This window comes from Anopheles coustani, chromosome X, assembly GCF_943734705.1.
Source record: "Anopheles coustani chromosome X, idAnoCousDA_361_x.2, whole genome shotgun sequence".
Lineage (NCBI taxonomy): Eukaryota > Metazoa > Arthropoda > Insecta > Diptera > Culicidae > Anopheles > Anopheles coustani.
Genome location: NC_071290.1, coordinates 12,423,601 through 12,438,051, shown reverse-complemented (window position 1 = coordinate 12,438,051; position 14,451 = coordinate 12,423,601). Strand labels below are relative to the sequence as shown.

General features: G+C 48.2%; 1 protein-coding gene across 1 annotated transcript in view; it reads left to right on the top strand.

Moving 5' to 3' along the window:
* The window catches only part of LOC131269232 (pituitary homeobox homolog Ptx1), a 39,497-nt gene extending 25,478 nt beyond the window's left edge, over positions 1 to 14,019 (top strand). The window contains exon 4 of the mRNA XM_058271575.1: positions 13,417 to 14,019. Within this exon, the coding sequence (XP_058127558.1) occupies positions 13,417 to 14,019 (603 nt within the window). The remainder of the gene's footprint in view (positions 1 to 13,416) is intronic.
* Positions 14,020 to 14,451: the final 432 nt, after the last annotated feature.

The following is a 14,451-nucleotide window of genomic DNA, read 5'->3' as shown; positions in this document are numbered from 1 at the left end:
CATATTGAAACATACGAGGTTAGATTAATTCATACAAAACAAACCAAGCAATTATTTAGAAGCAGATTTATCTAAATTTCTTAACAAAGTCTACCTTGTGTTTTATTTATAGATACTAAAAAAATATCAAGTATCCATAAATATCGCTCAATAAATAACTATTAGGGTCACAATTTGAAGTTACGTGTTGTAAAAAGTATCTTCAAAAATCCTCGTTTCAAAAACAATTAGAGAATTTTATTACCGTTTTATTGTTTTTGAAAGAAGAATAGAGAATAGCGACTCGATTAGTGAAGATTTGTGGCATTTTTCTAAAATGCACTACTGGAAATTAATGGTGAACGCTTAATGGATGCATTTTGCCTCGCAACACCTTACACCATTAGCATTAGTAAAATAAATCAGTGGGGCAAAATACGTCGGTAAAAGGAGAATAATTCAATATGGAAATAAATAAAATTTTAAAGTATGTTCCTTTAAAATTGAGAATCCTAAAACCTATGTGAATGTTACGTCACCGTATTAAAACACAACAAAGTAAACGAAATAAAACTAAACATATAAAATCTCGAAAATGTATTTTGGAGGGGAATACTTTTAAAATAAAATATAGTCAACGAACTAGTCTCCTATTAATTCTGCAAAAAGTTTTAGTAAATTAATAGCTAAAAGAGTGCCAAATAATTTTACCTGACCCGTGGAAAAGAGTAATATTGAAAATCTGCGCTTCACTGTATATCTCTAAGGGGTAACAGGTGCCTTATTTTAGCACATACAATATTAGGTTTGCTTCTTCGTGGTAGACAATTTGGCATTGGTGAACTCCATCTGGCAGAACCTTAGGTTGCGCAAGATAATTATTTTCCACCAGGCAACACCGATTTGCAGCTTGCGGTTTGCACGCTTGAACTTATCTGCACTGCCTCCGAAAGAAGGTCCTCCGAACCCTGGAGGGAGGTCAATCGGTCTTCGCCTCGCCTCAATAGACGAATTGTTATTTCTTCCTAGTGCACAAAAACGGATAGAAGATAAGGCTGGAGCTCGGTGGTTTAGGTGTTCCTAGAAAATTTTGGAAATCCCAAACCACAGGAGAAAGCCCGAGATTGCGGTAGAGATTGCACCAAAGCTATTCCGAGGAAGTGGTTTTTTGCCCTCAACCCAATGGAACGCCACCTAAGGCACACTCTCGCCCACGTACAGGCAAGCAAATAGCACGATATCAGAACAGAGGTTTGCGGTCCGGTTCCGGATGTAGTGAGCCGAAAAATGTGGTACAATTTTCTAACGCTATTATTTTTATAACTTTCCGCTCCACGAGGCTCAGCGCACCTTAGCCTCGGCCTAGTCCCTGTTGCTGCCGTTCCATCTGGCGTCGTACTTTCCGAATCTCAGTATCGATTGCCTCGACTGTAAATCATTCGCTCCCGGACTGGAGCAATTTGGAAGCTTTGCGTCCAAACGTCAGGGCCGGGTGGGCCCAGCTCAGCAAAACTGACAGCCGGAAGCGATGTTGAAATGGCGAGTGGGTGGCCCTGCCTCCCAGCCAGCCCTCTTGACAGTAGTCCACGGCCGCATTATTACCACCCAGCCAGGCAGCACTGCGCCGGTATGACTGGGAGGCCAGTCTCCTCTTGACGTGCTTAATAATAATGGGTTTTATGTCGAGCTGGCTATTGTTCTGCCATTCCCTATGATATATGCGTCGTGTGGTGTTTGTTTTGGTGGGCGCTCGACAGCTTCTTTTGCCCTACCGACTGCCCCCGGGCCCGAAGTGTTCGGGCTGCCTGTCTTCCGGCGCAGCCGGCGGACGTCTTGCAGGATTACTGAAGGCCAAACGGGGAAGTGCCTCCTTAGTGCCGACCTTTCTCGCAGCGTTTTGCCGGCAAATTTCGTGACATCCCAGGACACATCCGGTAGCGGGAGGAGAGCGTATCCGCAAGAAGAATACTGGCGGTGGAGGAGGGCCCGAAGTAAGCAAACCTGGAGGGCCCGGGCCTGGCAAGCAGAATGAACTGATTTTAATTACTTTTGCTCCGGATGCACCTGGATACAAATGAATTATGGTTTTCCTTCGGTTTTCGAAATGGAACGGAGAAAAGTTTCGTTCCTGCATCCTTTTTCCATCATCTCCTTCTTCTTCTTCTTCTTTTTCTGCTTCCTAATTCTTACTGGCTCCATTTGTCTGCTACAGACTTTTTGTGGAGGCGCTCTAAAACAATCCTTTTCGTTCATATCGATCACCGAACATGGACGGTACTAGTACGAACCCTGCCAACCCGCTGTATTTCTTTCTCCTTTCCACACTATCCATTCATCGATTCGAACAGAACTCGTTTGGCCATTACAATGGCTGCCATTTTGTTATGCATTATTGAGATTTAATTGCCCAGCTTTGCTGCGACCATTGAGTAATGAGACCTTCCGAGATCTGTATCTTGGGTTTTACTTTACCGCTTGCACAACTGCAACAAAACACGGCGCTGGAGCTTGCAAAACGCACTGCACTCGGAGGTAATCTTCATCTGAAGCTGTAGGTCACTCCTATGATTGGTAGCTTTAATTACAGCAATATCTCAGGTGCACTCCGATAATGAATGACAAAGGAACTGCGGCGTTCCTCATGCCTACCGGAGGCAGGACCGGCGGGGATTGGGGGGAGCCTGCCCCGCACGCCAGGTTCTCCCTCTTTCAGGCCAAATCTTATGGATTTGTTGCATCTCGTCGTGAATGATTTATCACGTGCCATCCGGGGACCGTCGCTTCTTCTTCTGGCAGGAGACGACCGGCTGAGACCAGTGTCTCCAGAATTATTAATTTCCGACAATATTTATGTCCAACTAACCGCACCGGCGTGGCCAGGTGTTCGCCAGTCACTCGGCGCAAAGGGGCAATAGGGGAAACGGTTGTTTAAAATGGCCCGATGGCTACCATTGCCGACTGGTAATGTAATTGGAGCGAAAGCAGGTGCTTTTTCGGGACGCGTGAACAAAGGAAATGAGTGGCGGGAATAAAAATAATCACCGGCACTTGCGGGAATGCAGGTATTAATGAAACGGAGCCATAAATTCCCAAGGCTCTTTATCTCCGCCTGGCGGATGCAAACAACAAACACTTGGCGTCAAGTGGAATGCCCCCCCGGGAATCTCCGAAACAATCCAGCTGAACGACATTCCGAAAAACGGCTGAAGTAGAGTGCCTCTTGACATATTTTATTCGGATGTTTGCTGTTGACAGATTGATTTGTAGGACAAAGAAATAGGAAAAGAATACAGAATTCTGGAAGAGCTAAGTTGCAAATGCTATAACATGTATGATGTATAACCAGGACACTAACTACTATTACATTGACATACTGAACACCGGAACAAGCTTCTGCATAACGCTAAATCGCCCCATGAGTGTATTAACCCACAGTAACCAAACGCGAATAAAATGTAGCGAGAGACTATCACCAAATAAAATACTAACAGTGTGATGAAGTCAAAAATGCGCTTCCTTTTCTGTAGTTTTTCCCCAACTGGGATGCAGGATTTAAAAAGAATCGGACCGAACGGTGAACCACACATACCGCTGTTGGGAGTTCAAGGTGTTTTTAAGTACGTACTACTACTAGTCCACTGCCAGAAAGCCGTATGGCAGACGTATGAACTGCAAGATCTGGCAGTAGATACACCACCGTTGTGGTGTCTCCTGCGGGTATCGAGTGGCTGAAGGCATACAGTGGGAGCAGCAGTAAGGATTGGCTAATCGGGAGATAATCATCATTTGCACGCTCGATGTAGGGATGTATTTCAACGTTTATGTAGCTGCCGCCACACGGCGCGTTAGGCAGCGCCCTTGGAGCTTGTATGCGACACGATTGGTGGACGCTTCAGCGCACGCAGCCATTAACGTCCATCGTAACCGCAGCAAGCCGTGGCCGACTGCTATTGACTGCGAAGACGCCCGAAGAACCGACGGTGCCGTCTTCCAGCAGAAGCGCTATACGCTGTCAACCATTAATTACCATTTGGGCAGGAGCGGTTGTGGAGTTCCTGGAACGCGAGGCACCAGTCACTCTCACGCGCAGAAAGAGGCAGAACTATACGCCATCTATATAGGCGGCTCGACGAACACGACACTTTTCTACGGTCACGCTAAACTAGCTCTCCCAACTTTCCAAGCCAGGGGGCTACTTATCGAGCGAACTGTACGTAGTTTAAACGGGAAAAGGCATAAATAAACATAACATAATGCTAAAATATACATGCGTAGTCCTTTCAACGGCATAAGGTTAATCCTCACATGATTAAGACAATAAATCTAGCTGGATTACCGCCTCCCGAAGCATCCCGTAAGGGCACTCGTGTGTCTGGGTAGACGCGGGCCTACCCGACTGTGGTTCCGCCGGCACGGGACGCGCCATGTCCGCCATGTTTGGTAGACGTGGATGTGAACGACATCGCCCTTTGCTGCTCCGTTCTCACACTAACGCCTATAGTGTACCGTGCAAGGCGGTCTTTATGTGTTTCCTTTTGCGTGTGCGTCTTTTGTTTTGTGTTTTTATTTTTGATGCTCACCGGAGCATCGTTACTTGACGAAATACGGCACGTCAGACACCCCTGGTTTTGGAACTGTCAAGCCAAGGCACAGGCGCTAGGGTCGGAGCACCAGCGCTTAGCTTATGCCTCACCGAAGTCTCGTTTTATTTGTTGCAATATACCGTTTGCCCTCGGTTAGTTACAGGGCGCTTTTAATAGCTTCACTCGTTACCTAAAAATGGAACGGAACCACTGCCGGCTATTTTGGCGGGAGCTCGTGCTATCTCAAGAAGGCAGCATAATTTCAAGTTAACTACGGTATCATCCAAAAGTTTTTCCCATTTCAACGCAACATATTCTGGTGGGATTCTGCTAGGATCTACCGAACAGCTAAGTTTATTCCCAGTAAAAAAAAAACAAATACGGTGAACTCACTGGTACGTGAAAGATTGCTTCCCGCACTCATATGGCAATCGTGGCACACCCTCGGTGGCCTGGTTAATACACCACGCCAGAGCTATCCAGCCGAACGCGACTATCTCCTGAGAGCACTCGGGAATTTTTACCCAAAACTTCCTTCCTGCCATTTTTTTTGCGGCGATAACTTTTCATATAAATCGTGTCTCTCGTGCGAAACAACGCCTACAGTCGTTTGGAGTTTTGCCCAGAACTGCTGGAACGTTTGTCATTTTGTGTGTGCCATTAAAAATAATACCAGCTCGTAGTGGTGCTGGGTCTTCACCACAGCGTTGCCAAGTGGTAGTTTATAGTACCACACGGTGCCGCTTGTGTAATGAACAAATTAACCCACCCGTGTGTGACTTACGCATCACCTTGGTGTCATGTGTGCGACATTCCAAATCCTGGGGAAGGAGGTCTCAACCTGTACACTCTCACCGTCCTCCAAAAGAGTGAATCAAGAGGATTACATTTAGGTTTTAGATACTACTCTTTTTTCATTCTTATTTTGTACTGTCAAGGCTACAAACTTCTTCTCAACTCAACGAACCGAAACAAACAAAGTAGTGAACGATATCGAGCCAATGCCAATATTGAGAAGCGCAACAGCTTAAAAAACAGGCGGTAAATCTAAACTTGGTACCCAGCGAGACTTGAAGGCATTATCGTCGGTTCGTGATTTACTAGCAAGATGCACTGCAAACAATCTCGCCTTGTTCAATCTGGACGGTCTGGAATAGGAAACACATTGATCATGTGTGGACGTGTAGATACGACGGTACACACCTTCCACTGCGATACCGCCTCACAGCCCCCAAAGCCCGTTTCGCATTGATAGTTGCACCGGATCCGGTCACCGGTCATCTTTCAATCGGAGCTACAGTTTATCGCCACTGTAAATCGTCGATGCCATAAACAGTTGGCCGATGTGGACACGTTCCCAAGAACCGCAAACATACCTCAGCCCGGGGCGATGGTGCTCGGGGCCGCGGTCCAGTGCTACGTCCGCCGCATAGGAGCCGTCTTGTACGCCAAGATTAAACCAACGGTCTAGCCCCGGTGGTGCATGGCCACAAAGCAACTGCAACAATCGTAAATCTATGTTCGATTTCCAGGCCAGTAGGTGGCCGCTTCTCGTTGGAGTGCCTCTGCTAGCTGTGGAGGTTCCGGGACGTGGGTGTCTGGATGGGAACACATCGTGTCGCCAATGGACGCTTTTGCTGTTTACTTTTCTTGCTTCCCTGTGTAGTGTGCAGTCACCTTCTCATTGCAGCACGGCAGCTTCGGTTGCCAAGCAGCAGCACAGGACATACGGAACGGAATTCAGCCACAGATTCTTGGACCGATCATCCTTTGGTCCGCAAGAATGGCGTTGGGCACTAAGCCCGGTGCGCTATTAGCAATATTTAATTCATCATACCACCATTTCGATTCCTATTTCACTGTCCAGCTGCATTTTCGACGGTCCATTGTTGCCTACCGAACAAACAGAACGGTGCGCTTGGTCTTTCCCACAACTGGCCAAAGTCAAGTTTAGGTTATAATTTTTCCATACCGTACCCTGGCCCGACGAGCTGCTGCCTGCACCTGTCAGTGCAAAAAATGTGCTATCGCAAACGAAACCAGCGAACGTACCCGTGCGGTGCGGTCAAGCATCTGGCGGCAGATGTTCAGGGCGCACCATCCAGAGGAGCACCATTCGAACGTTCTAATGTTCGTAGTTGACAGCTCGTTCTTTCTGTCGCTGCACTCACCAGTGCCCATGATCCGGCTGCCAATTGCTGCACGCCGGTGCGCCGGGCGAGTAAACCATTATTTATTGGCATTTAGTATTGGGTTTGTATTATCTACGACTGCCGCTTGCCACAGCAGCAGCAGCAGCTCCGAGGTGGAACCGGTGCAAGCTTCACCGCGCGAAAACCGACCGGCAAGGCTCCGGTAAAAAAGGATTCCGTTTCTGGCACGGATTCCAGAGGCAGACACCAAAACCTTTTCTTGCATCCGGGGCGAAATACGTAAATACGTCGTACAGGGATTAAAGCCCCACGATAGATGGGCTTTCGCAAACTGTGTTCTTTATGTGTGTTAAAGCACTGTTTGCCCATTCGGTGGCAAATGGAACCGGGTTCCGCCATTCCGCCACCGCTTTTCTACCGTACCAAAGGAGGTATCGGTTCGCTGGCTGTAAGCTTTTCCGCAGAAGGAAACCCTGGACATTCTAGGATTGGAAAACCGTACGGTACGACGGAGTATTTCGACCATTTGAACCTTTTCCCTACGAACGTATCTAACTTTCTTTATGTGTTTGATGTTTGTTCAATAGAATAGATTTGTATCTGTTCTCGTAGCCAAAGAGGTCCATTTTCGTACCGAATCTGATTATGTAAATAAATCAGTAGCACTCCTTTTAAATCATCTTGATTTGTTTAGCTTGATTTCGCTGTTCGAACAAATATGATTTAAAGCAATTGAACCTTGGATGACAAAAGAGTCCATGCAGAACAGCAAGGTAGGATTCGTCGATGACAAATGTCAAATCCATATCGGTAACCATATTTAAAAACGACGACGGATCGGTCTAATACCGCTAGACCCGTTTTTCTTTCAGAAATCCTCATCGCGGACTAGTTACGAGCTCAACACTGTTGGTACTTGCTTCCCACCCGATGCAAGTGTCAGTGTCAGTGGATAACGTCCATTCGCCTGCTCTGGCACTGGCACTCACCATCACCGCGCACCGACACACTCGTCGTCGATCGATTTTCGAATTCAATTACCTATCACACTTCAACTCAAACCCCCCAATATAGACGCTGGCGTCCGGTGCCGCGCACTGTTGGAAAGCTATTTTATTTCATTTTAATTCCTTTTTTCATTTATTTGACTGGAGGTGTCCAGCGGTGGGTGACCCTGGGAGGGGTGAAGCTGGTGGGGGAGGGGAAGGGGCGGCACAACCAAATCTTACATTTAATGAAATTTAATTCGCTTTTAATCCCATTGCCATACACCCGATTGCCGCCGGGTTCAATTCGACCCGAACTCCCGCCGTGCGCTCCCCATGGCTTATGCATATTTCGCCCTCTCCGTCCCTTCCCCGAGGGCCCTTCCGTCGGAAAAACGTTATTTTATTACCATCATTGGTATTTACGCGTGATAACTTATCAAACGTCAGGCGGCGTTTAGTGGACCGCTAACGCGCAAAGGCACGTTCGATTGAAATTGATTGAAAACTAAATGCTCCACTGCGAGCGGAAGAGGGAGGGACAGCAGGCAGTGGAGTGCTAGAGTGGTACATCGAGGGTGCTACCGTTTGATTAATACACCACCAAACGGTAGGGGAGCGCCAGCGGGCGGTATTTGTTTTAATCATTTGTTGAGATTAACTCCTAAATTCGGTGCTACCGGACTTGAAGGCTACTGGATGTCACGTTTGTTTGTAGGCTCATTTGCGTTGTGCGTGCGTGTGTACGTGTGTGTGTGTGTGCATCGGTATGTTTGAGTTCTTTTTTTTATCTCATCAGCCATCTCCGGACACTTCCGTGTGTCTGTCCTGAATGTTTTTTGGTTACCGTGCATAACCAACAACAGAAAAGAGAAGGCAAACGCTACCTAATGTCAGCTTATGCACACGAATATGCATGGACCTGTTTATTTTCCCCTATAGCACGTCGGTCGCTGCGTTTTTGGGGCCCTCCCGAAGACGCCGGCAAGATAGCTCGACGGTGCGTTATCTGCCCCACAGTAGGCAGTGTCTTATCTCTAGGTGCGTTTTTGGGTAGAGAAGATATTTCGATAACAGAACGAAATGAAAATGAAAACATTGAAAAAAAAATGCTGGATCTTCACTGTCAAATCGCAGCTACCGGGCTATAGACCATTCTCGGCTGAGAGGTATTTACCCTCCGGGCTACGGCGAGATACCTCTGTCGGTAGTCGAGGCTACTGTTTGCATACGACCAGTAAGGGGCACCGGCGGAAGTTTGGAGCTGACGAGGTGGCGACTTGCATCAACATCGATAGACATGGTCTGGGAAGGGATCCCTCGGTAAACACTCTTCTGGCTACTGGGCGCGGTAGCTACTGTTAGCGCCAACCTCACATTCCAGTTTAGACAGAGCCGATGGGCAGGCATACAACCAGAAATTTGGTTGAACTCAATACTGAAGAAAACAAAAAGTTAGCGCAATTCTCGTAAAGAGTTATTTACTTTTCATTGCGGATATTAACATAGCTGTATCTCTGTTTGCACACTTGATACCAGAAAACATACCTTTTAATATCAGCTGTCACATATCGTGCAAATTCGAAGTGGCTCTGACCTATAGTTCCAATCACTCATCCACAGAAGCATTTCCTGTTTTGGAAATTCATCAATTAGTATGTATTTCTTACTTTTATGCCTCCAAAGACAGGCCCTAATAAGAGAGTGATTCATGAGCAAAGCATTCTAAACACACACCAATCTTATTGTGTCATCAACCCTTGGGAAAGAAGATGAGCAGTCTATCTCGTACCATTTGGGAGCGTTGAGGAAGTGGTTATCTGCGGTACAACTTAAGCTAACCAATACCAGCGGGTTATCCAATAACATTGCGTTTGCACTCCTGCAGCACGTCACATAGTAACAAACGCTCATCAACTGGAGGCGAGCATCGTTTCCGAATGTCACGTAGACCAAAAACACAATAAACTAAACACCATGATGAGTTCGACACTTAGAGGGAGGGCCCCCGGATGTGTCCTACTCGAAAATGCACCCTCTCTGGTGTGCAATTTTCGCTCGGGTCAAGTGCATCAACCACTTGAAAAATTCAAGAGCCTGATAATGAACTAAATACAATGTTTCAGGTCTGTCATGGAGTTTTCTTTCTTCTGCCATAATGACTGAAATGTTTGGTTGGCTTACGTCTAAACAATTGCCATCCTGTGTTATGCCTGATGTTTTCTATGACAGTGCGTTTTGTGGCTTCTAAAAACGAAAGGAAGTTATCATTTTAAAATCACTTATCCAGTATTGACATGAAGACCTTAATCGGCCTCAACTTTTCTTTATGGTATCTTACTTGTTTACGGTGTCCTATTCTCTTGAATCAATTATATCCGCTCACTTACACCTTCAACTAAATCGAAGAAGTGTATCACCAAAATTGTATAACTTGTTTTCATTGTACTATGAACGACATGAGTAGGGAGTTACGGATCTTCTTCGACTGTGTTTTCTTATCAAATAATGAATTAAGTAATTCGTGGTCTCTATAAGTACTCTCCACCATAACCTCCAGAAATCACAAAGGAATGTGAAATACCTGATTAGCCTCTTTAATGGTGCGGTATCATATTGTTTCTATCTTCTGAACGTTCCTCACCGATGTTCAGATATATCTGGCATGCACAAGCTCAAATGGACTGTGGGAAAAGCTAATTCTTAGAAACATTATTGGTGACGCGTTCCCATGGGTTTCCCCATTTGGCCCGAAATTGCCTCCAGCCGGTAGCAGAACCTAAATTAAGACATTAGAGACGCTTTATTCGTCGCGCTGAAAAATATATATACCCTCGGTGCAGCGCCGTCGCCCGGAAGCCGGAACTTACACCGATACGAATTCAATTGCCACCATGGCGATGTCGATGGCGGCGCAAACGTCGGCGGTCCGGACGCCGGCACCGATTTTACGCCTCATTATACGCCTCATCAACGCGCCACTTGCCGCCACCGGAAACCCGTCGGGGGTTGTTAATCAAATAAAAATTCGTTGGCATTCGCGCCCGGGCCGCGTAGGAGCGAGTTTTCCGGGAAATGTTCCGCCGCTTCCTTGAGACAATTTGCTTCGGTGCGTCGCAGTAAGAGCGAGGGACGACCACCGCATCCATCCGGCGTGACGAAACGCAACATAATGTCCGAAACCGGTGCACGATCCCGAATCACTGCGGCACCTTGTTAGGAACTGCCAAGGGGCACAAATAAAGAGAAACAAAATCTAAGATACCAACACGCGCAAACATGTTACTGGAAGGCAGGAGAGAAGGAAAAAAAACACCACAAGAAAACGGCGACGGAGGGTGACTTCCTGGCCCGGACGAAATCGTTAATCATGAGCACGGATTACGTGCATAATCCGTTCGGCAAACAAACCTCCTGCCTCACACACACACACGGCCGACCAAGCGCACAGGTCGCGTGCGGTTAAATGGGCGCAACTCAAGGCGCATCCCCTGTCCGCTGGCTGCGCGACATTTTCCGGTCGGCGGTGCATGAAGCGGACAAAAGTTAACGAGAGTTTAATTTCCCGAGCAGCTAGAGTCCTGCCACTGGAGTGCCGTCTTACTGTGGTTCGCTGGTTGTAGCCACTAGCAAGGAAGGGGATGATGCGATGAAGCGGCAAAACGGGACATGAGGAACAATAACCGGGGCTGAGTTAAATCGGATCTAATCTGAAACCAAACGATTTTGATTGTTTCTTGTCTTATGAAGAGGAACATTCGGTGGTTGGAAAAGCGCGGTCGATGGAAACTTTCAGTTCATTTTACTCATCTTAGATTCGCTCTTCGCAATCTGTTCACTCACTAAACTTGACATTTGTTTAATTCAGTTTTCATTAAACGCAAAATACTTGGTAAGATGTTTAGTTCAGGAGGTCCAGAGGAATATAGAATAAACATCTGCCTACAAAATACTTCAAGTCCAAAACGAAATCATAAATGATTGCGTCCAGTATCTTACAGCCATACAAGTAAGAATGAAACCAGAAGTTAAGTACTCATTCCCAATATTCACTAAACCACCATGGAATTGAAATCTTCTGCCAATGTTCATTGCGTTTGGTGTTTATAACGTTTGCCCTACCATATTTTGAAGCAGCTTGATGCGTGCAAAACCCACAACAAACCCGACGGGGTTTGGAACTCCGGCACAAGTTTCGCCAAATAGGAAAAAAAAGTGCTCCCATGCTTGGATATTTCATCGACGATTAAAACAAGCAAGTATGAAGCATGGCGCTGCACCAGCGTGTTGTAGAATTCGCAGGTCCTGCCTACCTCGACATTCCCGCAGCGTCGTAGCTTTCGGAGGCGCGAGGGGCCCAACGCTGGCTTTCGAAACCCGACGGGTAGTAAAATAGGTATTTATTGGGATTATCTGTCGGACCGGACACAAAGGCTTTCACCGTAATTATCCTTCGCGCCACCCTCCCCCCCCCCCCCCCCCCCCCCCCCCCGGGGGCTCGCTCGTCCTTCAGTTGCGGTACGGCTCCACCGGCCCCAAAATGCAACGTGACTACGCGAATGGTAAAGCAGCGCACCGACACCGACCCGGGTAGGCTTTTCACGTATGCTCTTTCATATGCATAAATTTGCAGCGCGGCCATTTTCAGCGCCGTGCAGCTGCGGGACCGATGTACGGTGGAAACGGGCGTGGGGCGAGCGTGCTCACGCCGTAGTCGCACATACGGGGAGGATTGAGCTGTCAGCATAAATCGCATTTCCATATCCGGGAGCTTTCGGATCCCGCGCAATGTTCAGCCAACACTGAACGAGGCACGATCGAGCTGCGAGCTGATAGGAGACGTAGGGTAGTGGACGCGAGGAGTAGCGGTGGTGCATTCTATTCTGCTGTTCACAACTGCCCGCCTGTTCGCTGAGTCACAGCAGTGGAATGGTAGAAGTCGAACCCTGGCTGGTGTGCTCTTCGGGAAACACCTACCTAGAGGTTCGCGCAAACCAAAGGGGTCTCGCAATAAAAAAAAAGAAACCCTCGCACCAACGATGGCTCCACTAGAGATAAGGTCCGAACCAGGACTTGGGAGCCGAAAGGCTTTGCTTTTTCGCACTACTTTTTTTTTTTATCGCCACTACACTCCAAACTAAGTCCAACGTTTGAAGCAGTTTATGACTTTAAAGGCTTTTTGTGTAGGGGTTTTTTTTTCTAACTCCATGTCAAGTAGCTTAACAAAAGGCGACCAAAGCGCGTATGTTGCCAGGAAGGCTTAATTATACACTGAACTCTCACCAACAGCGAGACACCTTGGGTATAGCGTTAAATTGTGAACTTGAAAACCGAAATACTAGAAGGCAGTCATACTGTCTACAGTTCACGGTTTGTTTTGGGTGGTGAATTTTATTTCACATTTGGAGAATGGTAGGAGTGTGTTCTGCTGATGGTACAGAACAAATTCTATGAAAATTTGTAGGTGAAAATGTTCTAAAGCAGATATTTGAGTTCTGAGTTGAGGCAGAACACTGAAGTAGATATTGGAGTAGAGTCCGCTTTTCAAAATTCTGAGCTTTGGCAGAACACTAAAGCAGATATTGGATTGGAGACCCATTTTCCAAATTTCTGAGCGAAGTAACACTCTATCCACTTCCTAACCTAGTCCCATATATCCGCTTCCCCATAAGAGCTCCTGATAGTAATACGTGAATATCTTTAACCCTCTTCCAGGTGTGGTTCAAGAACCGACGCGCCAAGTGGCGTAAACGGGAGCGCAACCAGATGAATGCCATCGCCGCGGCAGACTTCAAGAACGGGTTCGGGCCGCAGTTCGTACAGCCGTTCGCGGACACCGACACCCTGTACTCGTCCTACTCGTACAACAACTGGGCGAAGGTACCGTCTCCGCTAGGTGCCAAAACGTTCCCGTGGACGGTAAACCCACTCGGCACGTCGATCGTGTCCTCCAATCACCACCAGAACTCGATCAACTGCTTCAACACGTCGGCGTCGTCGGTGGCGGCCGGCATGGCCGGGACGGGCACGATGCTGCCGGCCAGCATGGGCACCGGCCTGACCGGCACCACCGGTGCCACCGGAGTCTCGCCCACGCCCTGCCCCTACACGACGCCAGCGAACCCGTACATGTACCACCATCGGGCTACGGCCGAGCCCTGTACGGCGATGAGCTCCAGCATCGCGACGCTGCGGCTGAAGGCCAAGCAGCACACTTCCGGTTTCTCCAGCCCGTACTCGGCCCCCTCGCCCGTGTCGCGCTCCAACTCGGCCAGCCTTTCCGCCTGCCAGTACGCCGGCGTCACCGACTCGGTCTGAGACGCGGTCGGGGCCAGCAGCAGCAGCAGCGCCAGCAGCAGCACCAATACCACCACCAACCACATCCACACCCACAACCCCTTCGGCTCACTCCTCCTGTCGGCGGTCTCGCAGGCGTCGTCCGTGACGCCCCCATCGCCGACGGGCTCCTCCTCAGCAGCATCCCAGCAACCGCAGCTTCCGGCGCTCGCCGGGGACGGGACTGACTGCTCCACACCGCGCTCAGGCAGTCCACTAGCTGGGGGTCGATCGGCCGCCGGAAGCGCGGCCACCCATCAGCTGCATCAGCTGTACCAGCAACATCACTATCATCACCAGCATTACCGCTACCGGCATCAGCTGCATCAGCACCATCACCACCACCACCAATCGCCACAGCACCATCTCCTCCAGCAGCAGCAGCAGCATCACCTCCAGCACCAGAGTCAACAC